The sequence below is a fragment of the Lithobates pipiens genome, unplaced genomic scaffold (assembly GCF_037356315.1).
Source record: "Lithobates pipiens isolate NorthernLeopardFrog02 unplaced genomic scaffold, aLitPip1_a1.2 Scaffold_19, whole genome shotgun sequence".
NCBI classification, from domain to species: Eukaryota; Metazoa; Chordata; class Amphibia; order Anura; family Ranidae; genus Lithobates; species Lithobates pipiens.
This window is the reverse complement of record NW_027507764.1, coordinates 435,752,075-435,767,133: the sequence shown is the minus strand read 5'-3', so window position 1 is coordinate 435,767,133 and position 15,059 is coordinate 435,752,075. Positions and strand designations below refer to the sequence as shown.

Sequence of the window (15,059 nt, the reverse complement as noted above, 5' to 3'; positions counted from 1 at the left end):
AAAACAATCATTTAAAAAAAATGCATTGATACATGTCCCCCAATTCAGTACCCAGACCCCCATACCCTTTTCTGGCCAATTACGTGCATATAAGCCTTCAAAATTGACACTTTTGATGTTTCCTAGTGGGCTCCCATAGACTTCAATGGGGTTTGCCGTTTGAACTTTTCCCCTGTTTGGGAGTTCGGCCAGGAACCAAACAGGGGGGTGTTCGGGCCAACTCTACTGAACAGACCAAGAAAGAAAATATATTTGGGTGGAATTTGATACGTTCTGATTAAGTACAATCGGTTATTCCACTGGTCTGTTACTGTTTGTCCACAATGCATATGAAAGATCCTTTCTCCTGCAGGGTTTTCCTTTCTTAGGCCGCGTACACACGGGCGGACTGTCTGCCCAACTAAGTTCGGCAGACAATCCGACAAACAGTCCGTTCAAAATTAGCATGAACGGACTTGACCACACACGATGAGCAGACAGTCCGCTGAAAGCGTGCGTGATTACGTGTACAGCACGTACGACGGGACTAGAAAAACGACGTCCTATACACTGCAATGCAACCTTCGGCCGTGTAAACCCTTTCTGAGCATGCGCCATACTTAGTCCGTCCAACTTGCCTACACACGAGCGGACTGTCCGCTGAAACCAAGTTTGGACGGACTGTCTTACGGAAATTCCGTAAGACTTTGTTCGTCAGACTGTCCGCTGAAAAAGTCCGCTGAAGCCCACACACGAGCGGATTGTCCGCTGAAACACTGTTCAGCGGACTAAGTTGGGCAGACAGTCCGCCCGTGTGTATGCGGCCTTAGTCATTAAATCCCTATTCAAGAACTTCCTATTCAAACACATGGAAGATTCAAATGAGAAAAAGGCATTTACAAACTTGGTAAAAGTGTGTTATGCTTAAAAAAACTGCTTAACATACAAGTATTTAGGATTTAAGATTTGTTCAGTGTTGCTAAAGAGTATTGGACAGTGTCCAAGATGTGGAAGCACAGTCGTTTAAATATTAAGATACCTAGTGATGTCATAATATACCCCAGCAGAAGAGTGACAAATGAACCACAATAGAACACAAAATAAAAATACAATGTTAAACTTAGTCTATGGCTTTATAATGATTATCATTATTATTATTTTGGCAATACAGTTGCAATTATAGCATAAAATTCACTATTGCCTTCCTGCTATTGGCAATGCAGATTTGTTGCATTGCCATCTAGTGGACATCACTAACTAGCTTAATTCATAAACATGTATTTCTTTGTTACTTATTAAAAACATATACAAAATGAAAATTCGATTTTGGTTTAATAGATATTGTTTATTAAAGTCAGATTATTGATTCTTATTTTATCTATTGTAAATAACAGGTCATACATTAAACATTTAGAGCAACATATACATTCGAAAAATCGAGTAGCATAAATGTATCAAGCTAAAAAAGTTAGCATGCTGGAAACCTATGCTTAAATCTGAACTTCTGCACTTCCTACTCCACCCCCTGCACCTTCACATTTGGCACATCATTTTTTTGGGGGGGGGGGGGGGCGGGAGCAGGTACCCAGTTTTGACAGGTACCTGCTCCCACGTCTGTTCTAATCGGCGTGGCAATCCAACCTCAAGCCGCAAGCAGTCACAGCCAGCTGCCCACAGTTAAAAGTCCAGGGCCCAGGATGAAGACCAGTGAAAAAAGCGGCCGGGTGAGGAAAGCGCCAGGGACATCCTGGGACAGGCGAGTGACTGCTTATTAAGAGCCAGCAGCTGCAGCTTTTGTAGCTACTGACTTTTGATTTTTTCACAGGTGCCTGAAGAACCTCTTTAAGATATTCAGTAATATTAAACATTATTTAGGCCTCATTCACATGACTAAATGTGTTTTCTAGGAGAAAAGTTCCTGTAAAATACTCGCATATAGATAAGTTTAAACACATAAAGACGCGCATGCGTACAAATACATGTTTTCTGATTATTTATTTTCCCACTTTGTTTAGACTTAATTTACATGCTTACAAATGCAAATACATGTGTTTATACCAGTAAGCACGTAAAGCGCATGTGTTTAGAAGCAGATTTTTGGATTATGTGTCACAGATCTGAAAGCAAGTTTACATACCTGTGTGAATGTGTCAATTGAAAACAATGCAGCTGCATTCAGATCCATATTTTAAAAAAAATTCTATATATATGTGTTTTTTTACAGTCGTGTAAGTTAAGTCTTAATGCTTCTGAATAGTCGCTTGCTGTTCTGTACAAATGTACGATACACACAAATATATATTTGTATGTTTTACATGCTCTTCTAGACTTCACTCGGTACAATCTACACCAGGGGTAGCTGGTTGGGCGGTGGGGGCAGCAAACAGTGCACCCACAGACACCCCCACAACATCACCCACTCCCCCCCAGAGCACTTACCCCATCTATGGTGGGCAACACTTCACCCAGGCGACGGGTGACGGGCATCACAGGCTTCCCCTTCCCTTGCTCTCCTCCGAGGGCGGCTTTCGTCTCCTCCATCCTCCTCGGCGGCCAATCGGATAGCTTCTCCTTTCAGCCAATCTGGAAATGGGTCTCAGACCCACTTCCTGATTGGCTGGGAGGAGAATCGGTGTGAAAATAGTAACAATTCATTTGCTATTATCACACAACTGGATGAACTTGGTTTGTAGTGCTCTGCACCCCGAACCCATCCTATTTTGAAGCCTATTAGAACCTTTGGCTTTAATCACGTGCTTCAAGAAAAAAATGGGGAGGCGCCCGTGCGCCCCTAATGAACGGGCCGCCCCTGATCTGCACCCATCATATTGCTTCTCCACTAGCACACTCACTCATGCACACAAACACACACACCATGATAGCCCTACCACAATTTTTTTTTATTGGGATTATGTCCCTGTTCATACTGGTGCAGTGTGGGAAACCGCAAGTGATTCGGACAAGAATCGCACAGCATTCCTGGTCAAATCACATGTGATTCTTTGCAGTGCGATTTGAGCATTCATTTTGCATGTCTCTTTTTTTTGCCACACTGGAATTGGATCATGAACAACCATGCGATCCGATACAGCCAATCGTTTTGCGGTGCCATTAACTTAAAGAGGGAGTCTGCCGGGACTCCGCGTTTTTTTTTTTTTTAAAAGCCAGCAGCTACAAATACTGCAGCTGCTGACTTTTAAAATAGTGACACTTACCTGTCCAGCGCGCCCGCGATGTCGGCACCCGAAGCCGATCTGTAGATCGTTTCTCGGGTGCTGCCGCCGCCATCTTGGGTATGGGAATCAGGAAATGGAGCCTTTCGGCTTCATTTCCCGGTTCCCTACTGCACATGCGCGAGCCGCACTGCGCAATAAGGACGGTCCCCGCTGCCTCTGGGATCTGTGTGTTTTCCCAGCAGGCAGCGGGGCACTTGCGGAAAGGGGTGGGCACTTGCGGAAAGGGGCGTAATATACGCCCCTTTCCGCAGAGAGCTATCCCGGAAGTGGGTGCAGATACCTGTACTGTACAGGTATCTGCACCCCCCTCCCCCCTGAAAGGTGCCAATTGTGGAGCCGGGGGGGGGGGGGGGTTCCGATTAGCGGAAGGTCCACTTTAGGGTGGACCTCCGCTTCGGTTTGCATGAACGGAGTGTGATTATGTGAACCAAGACTACAACTAAAATGGAAAGAAAGCACTCTCAATCCTTGCAAAATGAAAAAATGTTCCTATTACTTTTTCTGTAACATTCATGGCATGTATCTTTTTTTGTACAGCTTGTAACTTGGCTTAAATTTGGAGGAGAAATGTCAACCACAGACATAAATGTTTCACAGCTTACCAGTATACAAAGATGTCATGTTTGTAGGTTGTCTCACCTAAAGGGCTGGAACTTTTTAAATGTAATAAAATAAGTGTGAAATAATAATCATAATGATATTAATAATATTGCAAAACGGTGTAAGCATTGTAGTTACTTCATTATGAATCTTATTTTGCGCATAAGAAACAGTTTCTCGATCTTGCTGCAGCAAGCCTCCATCAGAGTCTACAATGTCTGCTATATAGTGAGTCTTTTGTGCACTGCATATATGGCAAACAATATACCTGGTATTCGGCTGCTAATCCATTTTCTTTCACCCTTTTTAAATTGACAACAACCACTCGGGCTGGAGCCAGCTCTTCTTGTTTCCTCATCCAGTGTTCTTCTATGTAATTGACCTTGTCTATAGAAAATTCCAGAACTTCACTAATAAATGTAGGTCCTTTCTCTAATGGAAGGCAAGGGCTGATGTTGAACGTAAAGTATAAATCTTTTATCCAGGACTATGTGGAGCACTTAACCTTGATCTGTAAAAGGGACAAATACATGGAAATAAAGCGGAGTCTATCCTATTGTAATAAAAAAGAAAATCTCCCAGGAACAGAAAAATAAACGGTACTTTAATAATTATTTTGTGCAGGAAAGATGTTGGCTTTGAATTATGATGTTTCTTTTGCCAAGTTCCAATTATCCCTCTTACCCACCTGAATGCAGGCAGCATGGAGTCAGGACAAAATCAGTTTCTTCAAATTTTAAATTGGCTCATTGTTTGCAAACACCATATTTGCAATAGACCTCATAAGAAAATCAGTCAATTTGGCCAAAGAGCAATAAATAAAAAATTTTCCCTGCTTATGTACCAGTCTAATTGGCTAGTATGAAACATATGATTGTTATTTAAACCTCATAGACTGGGTAAAACATAATGAATTTATCAATTAAAGCTAAACAAAATGAGAAATGTAGATGTTAACTACAGATATCTAATTTTCTAATTTACAGCTTTCTGAAAGTGCACTACATCTGCATGAATAGAAGCCTATGGCAAAGTGCAGCTAACCCGCAGGAAAGCCACAGGTGCTCTACGCTGCACCCGCGGTGTGGGTATTCCGTAGCGCATCAGTGTGAAAGTAGCCTGAGGCCGCGTACACACGGGCGGATTGTCTGCCCAACTAAGTTCGTCAGACAATCCGACAGACAGTCCATCCAAATTTTGAATGAACGGACTTGACCACACACGATGAACAGACAGTCCGCTGAAAGCGTGCGCAATGACGTGTACAGCACGTACGACGGGACTAGAAAAACAACGTCCAATACACTGCAATCCAACCTTCGGCCGTGTAAATCCTTTCTGAGCATGCGCCATACTTAGTCCGTCCAACTTGCCTACACACGAGCGGACTGTCCGCTGAAACCAAGTTTGGACGGACAAAACCAAGTTTGGACGGACAAAATTACGGAAATTCCGTAAGACTTTGTTCGTCAGACAGTCCGCTGAAAAAGTCCGCTGAAGCCCACACACGAGCGGATTGTCCGCTGAAACACGTTTCAGCGGACTAAGTTGGACAGACAATCCGCCCGTGTGTACGCGGCCTTAGGCTCCTTTCACATGATCAGTCTGACCCAATCGGACCCTACATTCACCTCTATGGAGCAGCAGATGTAAACAGACTTGTGTCCATTTACACCCGCCTACCTCCAATTTATTCTGTTAAATAAAACAGAAGGGGATCCATTCTCTTCTGTCTGGGTAGATTGGAGGGCCCATAGAGTAGAGTGGGCTGTGTTCATGTCCCGCTATGCATATGCACAGTGAACACGGACCTGTTATGCTTCAGCTCTGCTCATTTTGCCCCGCAAACAGTTACCAAGCCGCTTAAGTGGGGTGTATGGTCCTGACCCCTGCACTATGTACAATACATACTCCTGACGCCAGCATCTGTTCTCATTTTGTGTTTATGGATATTGGTTAATACTACTTCTCTTGCACAGCTTTCTATGTCACCTTTTTGTGGCACACCTAAAGCTATGTCCCTTAACCAAATTAGCCACACCCAGCTATTGCTCATCCTGATCACCCGCTACACTGTTCTCCCAGGTTAAATGACAAGTTCTTTCTAGCTATTCAAAAAGTGGCAGCCACTGAGTCAAGCACCTGGGCATACTTGGACTCTCACAGGCCATGTACTGCCTATTAAGGATGAGCTCCAGCGTGTTCGCACAGCCCACGTGCAGAGCCCGCCTGGAAGTCAGTACTGCGCTGCGCTAATCACAGGCAGTCAGACATTGTCCCGATGTGCGGCTGCAGAGATTGGGAAATGTCTCACTGCCTGTGATTAGCACAGCACCGTGCCGACTTCTTGGCGGGCTCTGCATGTGGGCTGTGCGAACACGCCAGAGCTCATCCTTACTGCCTACGGTTTCCTGCTAGTTTGGCAGGTACCCCCCTTTTTTTGTTTTTGTTCTCCCAGGTTGAGATTTCTGAAATGATTAGCTTTATTGTCTCAGCTTTACTTTAATCAAGCCCTATTTTCCCCAAATTCACCCTCACAGACCACACACACTCAATATTCCCCTCATTTGTAGTTAATCATTCATCACACAGGTATATAAACAACCTGACATCCTAAGTGTCAAAAGTCACCTAAAGCCTTACACCATACATTTTGATTTTACAATCTCCTTTAGATCTACCATGAACTAATATAAGGGCCTGCTTGATTGGATACAGAGTGTTTGGGTAGATACTGTAGGTGTGTCCTTCTATTATATAGTTTTGGTAAATCTAAAGTTGGTTGTACAGAATTTGTACAGATTATACAGTGTATAGCCACCTTCATATATCTAAAATGAACTAGTTGCAATTTCGATGCTATTAATAGTTAACAGCACCCCAAATGTAGACGCAAACCCACATTTTGTTGAGTGCTAAAATGCGTGACAAATGTGCAGTAAAAATTTGCAAACCACAACAGTCTAAACTGCCCCATTAGCTACTTTGCTGCGTTTGCCATTCATAGGGCAACCCATTGATTTCAATGGGCTGCCCTATGCATATCGTGGGAAAACCAAAAAACATGCACTCCCATTACACTGTGTGAATGGGGCCTGAATGTGAAATTAGTGGGTTTACACCCTCCCTCTCCCTGAGCTGGACCTGGATTACAAGACAGCTGAATGTCTCCCACCCATGTAAAGCAGACCATACACTTTGCAGTCTGATTGTACAATCTCTGTACAGTTTCCTTTAGAATTACCAAAACTATGTAGTAGAAGGACCCACCTGAACAATCCATTTCATTTGTATCAACTCAGGCAGGCCCTTGCACAAAATAGATGATGGTAGATCTAAAGGATATTGTACAATTAGATTGTACAGTGTATGGCCCTTTAATGGCTTTAGACTGCCGGGAGGCGGGGCTTACCGCCATGTGACCACTGTCATTGGCTGTTACATGATCGGAAAGCTCCCGATCACAAGCAGCAAGTGGGAGCTTTCATTTAGCTGCCGTTGACTGTGCCGTGAGTGTGCTGGGTGCACGCTCTCTGTACAGCTCTATTGGCGCTATTGCACGCAAATATGCGGCCACTTGGCTCTTAGCACGAAGAGGTTAAAGGAAAGAGTAGGAAAGTGGGTGGAAATAAAAAAAAAGAGGTGGTATAGTAAAGTGGAAAGCGTTGTCTATAAAAGTAAATACACTCTATTTTATGATTCAGTAAGGCAAGGCATGATGGGATATGAGGGTTCCTGGAAGGTCACATGATGCTACAGGAAATTATGGGTTTGTAAACCATTTTTTTGGATTTTGAACAGTGGTGCAGATTCAAAGTTGCCATGGACTAGGTAAGTGAGAGATAAGCATATTGGGGTGGATTGGGCAGAAAATAATATATATATTCTTTTATTTATATATATATATATATATATATATATATATATATATATATATATATAAGAAAAGTCTTCTATTTATCGTATGAAATAGTGATACTGTTGCTGATGGGAACTGGGGAACAGGGAAATTAAATACTCACCTACTCACCTACTTCCATGTGTTGCTCCTTCACCAGCTGGATGAGGGAAATGGCGCTCCTTCACTTGCAACTTAAATTCTTCAGTACTTTATCAGCAATGAAGGGCCTCCTCACTCATCTGGCCAGCCATGGTGTCACACATCAGAAATTAAGGATTTTGTTTGCATTTTGTTGAGCTATCCTTGTGAGGACTTGCAGGATCATTGGTGTGACCTGCCTGGCTGGTAAAAATAAAAAAATGAGACTTGTTGCCAGTGTTATTAATATGACCAAATGTTTTTCCCAGATAAATTAGCAGCCCTAAACATTAATAACTAAAACTACACTTAATAACCACCCTCACTAAAGGGCAATGGGCACCACCAGCCCTGCATTACAAAGTCAATCATAGAAAGTGGAATTCTTTCAATGTCGTCCCAAAAACAGTTCCTCCATAAATACTCAGGTAGTGTGTAGACCTTGCTGCCCTCTTCAGCAGCCCTAGCTGAGGGCATTTTATATATTGGAGGTGATTTAATTAGAAATTTGAAATTATTTGTATGTTTGTATCTGGTAAAACTGAACTTATTTTCCAGTGACACGTATGTTCACAAATTGTCTTTGCAGGATGAACCAGCAGTACCCGACAAACCATTGAAACAAGAGAATGCACAGGTCACTTATTCCACGTCCGCGGTATCCAGCACGCAAGAGGTGTTATACATCAATGGGAATGGGACTTACAGTTACCATAGTTACCGAGGGCTAGGGGGTGGCCTACTAAATCTCTCGGATACTTCGAACAGTGGTGAGTTGCATTCGATTTTACATTTTAGCCTTGTGTTATTTATGCTCTAATGTTCACAATTTTAGAAAAGTAAATGTGTATAATGGTACTGTACTGGGATTATATTTAAAAAATTACACCACCTAATGTAAGTATTTCATGTTGTAGTTGTTTTTCTCCTTTGAAAAATATGATTTTTTTAATATACATTATAAGAACAACAAAAACATTTTACATGCAAATGACTTTAGAGGTCTTAAAAGACAAATTTAGCGGTTATGTAAAAAACAAAACAAAAGTGAGACCTCCCTTCTGGTTCCTTAACTAGGCTGAGCCACCCCACCGTCCAAAGTTGATTACATACCTCCTGCAATGGCAGCAGCCTCCTGGCCAGTGAATATTTAGTGCTGGGCTTCCCTTGTCTGCGCACTAACATTCTATACACCTGAATGGGATAGTGCCCCTGCAGTACAAGTATGTCCCATCCAAGTCTATGGGACATAAGCATACTGTTTAGAATTCACTAAACTCAGAACAGCCCCATAGTTCCAGCAGCTTTGTACAGTAATGTAAACCAGACTTATCATCATTGATGTTCTTAAATATTTGACTGGCCAGACTGCAAACACAAGTCTTTACTAAATTTTATAGATAATGCCAGTTTTCACAAGAGCAAGTGGTGCTACCAACATTTTTGAATAACCCACACTATTATGATGATTTACTAAACTTTTTGTCACTACACAAGAGAGCTGTTTATGTCACTATATACACTATATTACCAAAAGTATTGGGACACCTGCCTTTACACGCACATGAACTTTAATGGCATCCCAGTCTTAATCTGTAGGGTTTAATGTTGCATTCGCCCACACTTTGTAGCTATAACAGCTTCAATTCCTCCGGGAAAGCTATCCACAAGGTTTAGGAGTATATGAATGTTTGACCATTCTTTCAGAAGCGCATTTGTGAGGTAAGGCACTGATGTGGATGAGAAGCCTGGCTCACAGTCTCCGCTCCAATTCATCCCAAAGGCATTCTATCGGGTTGAGTTCAGGAGTCTGTGCAGGCTAGTCAAGTTCCTCCTCCCCAGAATCGCTCATCCATGTCTTTATGGTCCTTTCTTTGTGCACTGGCGCACAGTAATTTTGGAACAGGAAGGGGCCATCCCCAAACTGTTCCCACAAAGTTGGGAGCATGAAATTGTCCAAAATGTCTTGGTATGCCAATGCCTTATAAAATCCCTTCACTTGAACTAAGGGGACAAGCTCAACCCCTGAAAAACAACCCCATGTCATAATCCCCCCTCCACCAAATAATTTGGACCAGTGCACAAAGCAAAGTCCATAAAGACATAGATGAGCGAGTTTGGGGTAGAGGAACATAACTGGCCTGCACAGAGTCCTGTCTTCAACCCGATAGAAAAACGTTGGAATGAATTAGAGTGGAGACTTGTGGAAGAATGGTCAAACATCCTCATAGACATGCTCCTAAACCCCGTGGACAGCCCCCCCGTGGACAGCCTTCCAAGAAGAGTTGAAGCTGTTATAATTGCAAAGGGTGGGCCAACTCAATATTGAACCCTACGGACAAAGACTGGGATGCCATTAAACTTCATGTGCGTGTAAAGGCAGGCGTCCAATACTTTTGGTAATATAGTGTATATATTCTTGTTAAATTTAAAACAAAAAGCAAATAAAACAGAGGAAAATATTGATTTACTGGCTATCAAGCTATTCCAGTGGCTTTAAAGTGGTATTAAAGTTTAACTCTTTCAATGCCAGGGCTGTTTTTGCATTTTTTGCACACGTTGAAAAAATAATTATAAGCCTGAAGATTGCACAAAACCCACAAATATTGAATATATTTTCAGAAAAATCAGATACCACAGAATAAAATAGGGGTAGATACAATTTTTTATGTCACACAACATTACCACAAAGGTCTAGGAAACGCAAAATTTCAGTTAAAAACACACTAACGCACTATTTTTAGGCAAACACACTAACGCAAATTTTAAGGCAAACAAACGCAATAGACTACCTACATTTTTGGTAAAATATAAATAGATACCCAACATGCCAAACCTTAAATTTTTATGCACCCGCTAAATGGCATCAAACTTCAGTACTCTATATTTTCAATAGGCAATGATTCAAAAGCCCCCTATAAGTATCAGTTTAGTGTTACGGAAGAGGTCTTTTGTTAGAATTATTGCTCTCATTCTAGCGCGTGCGGCGAAATGTAACGTGTTTCACAGTCAACGTTTTCACACGTAGGTGCCCCGACGCATGTGTTTACGTTCTTGCATGTGTATATGTGGGGGTGGGGGTTGCCTCAAATTCTTTGGGGGGTTTATGTACTTGGGTGTAACTTTTTTTTCCCATCACATAGGGGATACAATGTCCCCAATGTGATTTTTGAGATATGCTGGGTCCCTGCATGTCTCCCTTGTACTCCACTAAATGTTTTGCAATGCAGATCACATTGCAAAACATTATTTCCCGGCTAAGCTAGCCAGGGACACCTAGAGCTTGACCCAGAAGTGACGTCAGAGATGTCGCTTTCCGGGTCACAAGAAGAAGGGGAGGAGAGCGGACGTGTGTCCGCTCTTTTCCTTCCTCTTTTAGCCGCCCCCACCTGCCATGGAGCTCACGGGCCCGCCAAAGGGCAATCAGAGCCAAGTAAGCATGGCAGGGCATGGCGGCAGGGGGTGGCGCCAGTACTGGGGTGTCTGCGGGGGATCAGGCGGCAGCCAAGCCACACGAATGCTCCCATCTGACAGTCAGGAGTCATCAGGAGTCTGGCTGCAGCCCCCGGATTGTGTGTAATACCCCACACTTGGCGGCAAAGGGGTTAATGTTTTTTTTTACATTTGGCACCTTTTGGGGGGGGGGAATGGGTACCTGTTTTTGACAGGTACCGTTCCCCTTTTCCGGCAGACATGGCCACGGCCCCATCCCTCGGAAGTTCAGCCCCCTCCTCCTTCCTCCGCCACCACACCAATTAGAAAGCGCATGCACAGTAGGGCCCGGCCGTGTCACTGTCACCAGGAATGGCAGCAGCTGCACCCGACATTCGTTTCGAAGATCAGCTGTGGTGCCAACATCGCAGGCTCCCTGGACACGTACTATAGGTGTCCATATATTAAAAGGTAGCAGCTGCAGTATTTGTAGATGCTGACTTTTTTGTGAGGGGGCTCGACCTCTTCTTTAAGATAAAACAAAACCTTCTGTATCATAGAATACCTCACCCCTTAAGCTTACCTGAGCCCAGGGCTGGTGCAAGGATTTTTGACACCCTAGGCGAAACCTCATTTTGCTGCCCTTGACTCCTCCCCTTACCCCACCCCCTTTGCCTACCCATGTAACCCATGTGACCTACACTGACCTACCTGGTCACTACACTAACCTACCTGCATACAGTCACCACCGAACACCTACATATCGTGGAGACCGGAGGAAGATGGAGAGTAGGGAAACCAGCGGCCGGGCACCTTAGGTGGCAGTGTGCCCTAGGCAGCTGACTAGTTTGCCTAGTGGAAGCACCGACCCTGCCTGAGCCCGTTCTCAATCCAGCACTATGCCCAAGATCAGTGGCTCTCTCCTTCTTCACAGTACAGATTGATTGCAGCAGGAGTCTTTGTTCCCCACCACTGTCAATAAAATTCTGTGATGAGGGTACAGGGGGCAGGGCTGAGCCAAGCTGTCCTTGTCAATAGATGCAGACAGGGTGACTCGAGAGTGAGCCTGCATGAGTGGCCACAAAAAAACGGCATTATAGGGGCAGTCATAGAAGAGGATGAGCCAGAATCACCGGTGTGGGAACCCAAAAGAGGAAGATCGCAGTTGCTCTGTGAAAAAACATTGGACAGAGCAGGTAAGATGTATTTGTTCTTTTATTTAAAAAAAGAAAGCTTTATAATCCCTTTAATTCTTTCTCAATTCCTGTCCCAGAATAAGTATGTTTATTAGGACTGCTGACTTGACTTGGTACATGTTTGTTCCAGGTTAGAGTCGAAGGGAGAAACAAATAACATTTTCAGATCAGCAAAGCTGCCTACACATTTTTGAGTACAGGTCTCCCTTCAAGAGCTGCAGCAGGGCCACTACAAACATCCAGTATACTAAAGGGTTGAAAAGGAACTAAGAAAGTTGTCATTTCCAATTAATCACTCTTGTTACATTAAATCAAACTAAGCATTAAACAACACATTTACTGTGTTAGCAATACAAATGTGTGGTAATGTCCCTGTAGTGGAAAACACTAGCAGCTATTGATTTTTGTGGGAAATCAACTCATTGTAAATGATTTGACCTTCGCAGCTACATAGCTAATGCTCTGTGCCACTCATCAGTGACGGCATTGAAAATGCATAGACTCCATGCACCTCCAAAGGAGGAATACTATAACAGGCACAATGTAGGTACTAGAGAAGCACCCTTAGTTTTGCATGCTTCTCTGCGATCAAACAATTTTAAAAGTGAGCAGCAGAAACATAGTGGGCTATATTTCAGACAACATGGCCTTTCAGGGCCCAAGAAAATATTTACACTCCTACGTCACAGACATGAGCCTCTCAAAATTTGAGATATGTATTCTTGTCGGAGACTCAGACATGAGTGAAGCCAAAGTATCAGCATGACAGGTCTGGGAGCAGACCTTCTCTAAAGGCAGCCTCTATGATTCTCTAATGACTAAGTCTCTTTAAAGAATAAAACCATTGTTAATACATAACATTTAAAGGCAAAAGTTATGCTACGGACACGCGGTTGGATTTTCTGACAGGAAATTTTCGATGTGAGATTGTTGTCGTAAACTCAATCACATTTTCCACCAACAAAACTTGTCGGAAAGTCAGATCATTTGTACACAAGTTTGAGCCAACATCCTTCAAACAAAAACCCATGGTTTTGTTGTCAGAAAATCCGATCGTGTGTACGCAGCATTAGACTTTTTTCCCATGTTGTTTTTTCCAACGTTCATAATTTAGCCTCTTGAAGCTACAACGTTTTTTAGTTGATCCAACAGTGTGTTGATGTATTTTCTAAATGAATAAAGCTTTGTTTATAAGTGGCTTGTAGTCATTTTAGTTATAAATTGTATTAATCAAGACTTCTGCCTTTCTTCAAACATGCATAATTTTAAAAGCTTGCTTAACCACTTTCAGACCGGACCAATTTGCTGGTCAAAGACCAGACCACTTTTTGCGATTCGGCACTGCGTCGCTTTAACTGACAATTGCGCGGTCGTGCGACGTGGCTCCCAAACAAAATTGACGTCCTTTTTTTCCCACAAATAGAGATTTCTTTTGGTGGTATTTGATCACCCCTGCGGTTTTTTAATTTTTTGCGCTATAAACAAAAATAGAGCGACAATTTTGAAAAAAACGCATTATTTTTTACTTTTTGTTATAATAAATATCCCCCAAAAATATATAAAAAAACATTTTTTTCCCTCAATTTAGGCCGATACGTATTCTTCTACATATTTTTGGTAAAAAAAATTGCAATAAGCAATTATTGATTGGTTTGCGCAAAAGTTATAGCGTTTACAAAATAGGGATAGTTTTATAGCATTTTTATTAATAATTTTTTATTATTTTTTTTTTTACTAGTAATGGCGGCGATCTGCGATTTTTATTGTGACTGCGACATTGTCGGGGACCCATCGGACATTTTTGACACATTTTTGGGACCATTGTCATTTATACAGTAATCACTGCTATATAAATGCAGTGATTCCTGTGTAAATGACACTGGCAGTGAAAGGGTTAACCAGTGGGTGGCAGTGTAGGGGTTAAGTGTTCCTAGGGGTGTGTTACTAACTGTGGGGGGGTTGGGCTTTCATTTAGTGTACACTGATCTCTGCTCCAATCACATGGAGCAGAGATCAGCGTCACTAGTTGCTAGGCAGAATGGAAAAATGTTGTTTATACAGCATTTCCTCCATTCGGCCGCTCCGTGAGACGATCGCGGGGATGCCCGCGGCGATCGAGTCCGCGGGTCCCGCGACTGGACTCACGGGGGTCCCGACCAGCGCGGGAGCGCGCCGCCGGCGGCGCGCTCCCGATGGCAGGGCGGCATCGAATATTGGACGTACATGTACGCCAATATGCCTGCCCGTGCCATTCTGTCGACGTACATCGTCGTGCGCTGGTCGGGAAGTGGTTAAGCTGGCCATACATTATATAATTTCCTTGTTATATTTTCTTTAGATTTACCTTCAACTAGTAGTACAGGGACCTGCCTGTTTGCATACAAATTGAAAATGTTTAGGCTTAGCTCATATTATAATGGTTTAAAAAATCTAAAGGACAAGAAAATTGTATAATGGCCAGTCTTACAGTAGACAGGATAGTATAGGATGAGTTACATGTCACTATACTGTACGTGCACAATTTTTGTAGCTTCCATTGTCCGTGTTTTTGTTTGTTTTCCTATACTTCAATGTAGG

General features: G+C 42.9%; 1 protein-coding gene across 2 annotated transcripts in view; it reads left to right on the top strand.

Annotated features, from left to right (window-relative positions):
- Positions 1–15,059, top strand: part of NOL4 (nucleolar protein 4) — a 389,605-nt gene that overhangs the window by 359,978 nt on the left and 14,568 nt on the right. For both annotated transcript variants that reach the window (XM_077492631.1, XM_077492630.1), the window contains one exon: positions 8,444–8,624. In XM_077492631.1, coding sequence (XP_077348757.1) covers positions 8,444–8,624 — 181 coding nt within the window. The remainder of the gene's footprint in view (positions 1–8,443; positions 8,625–15,059) is intronic.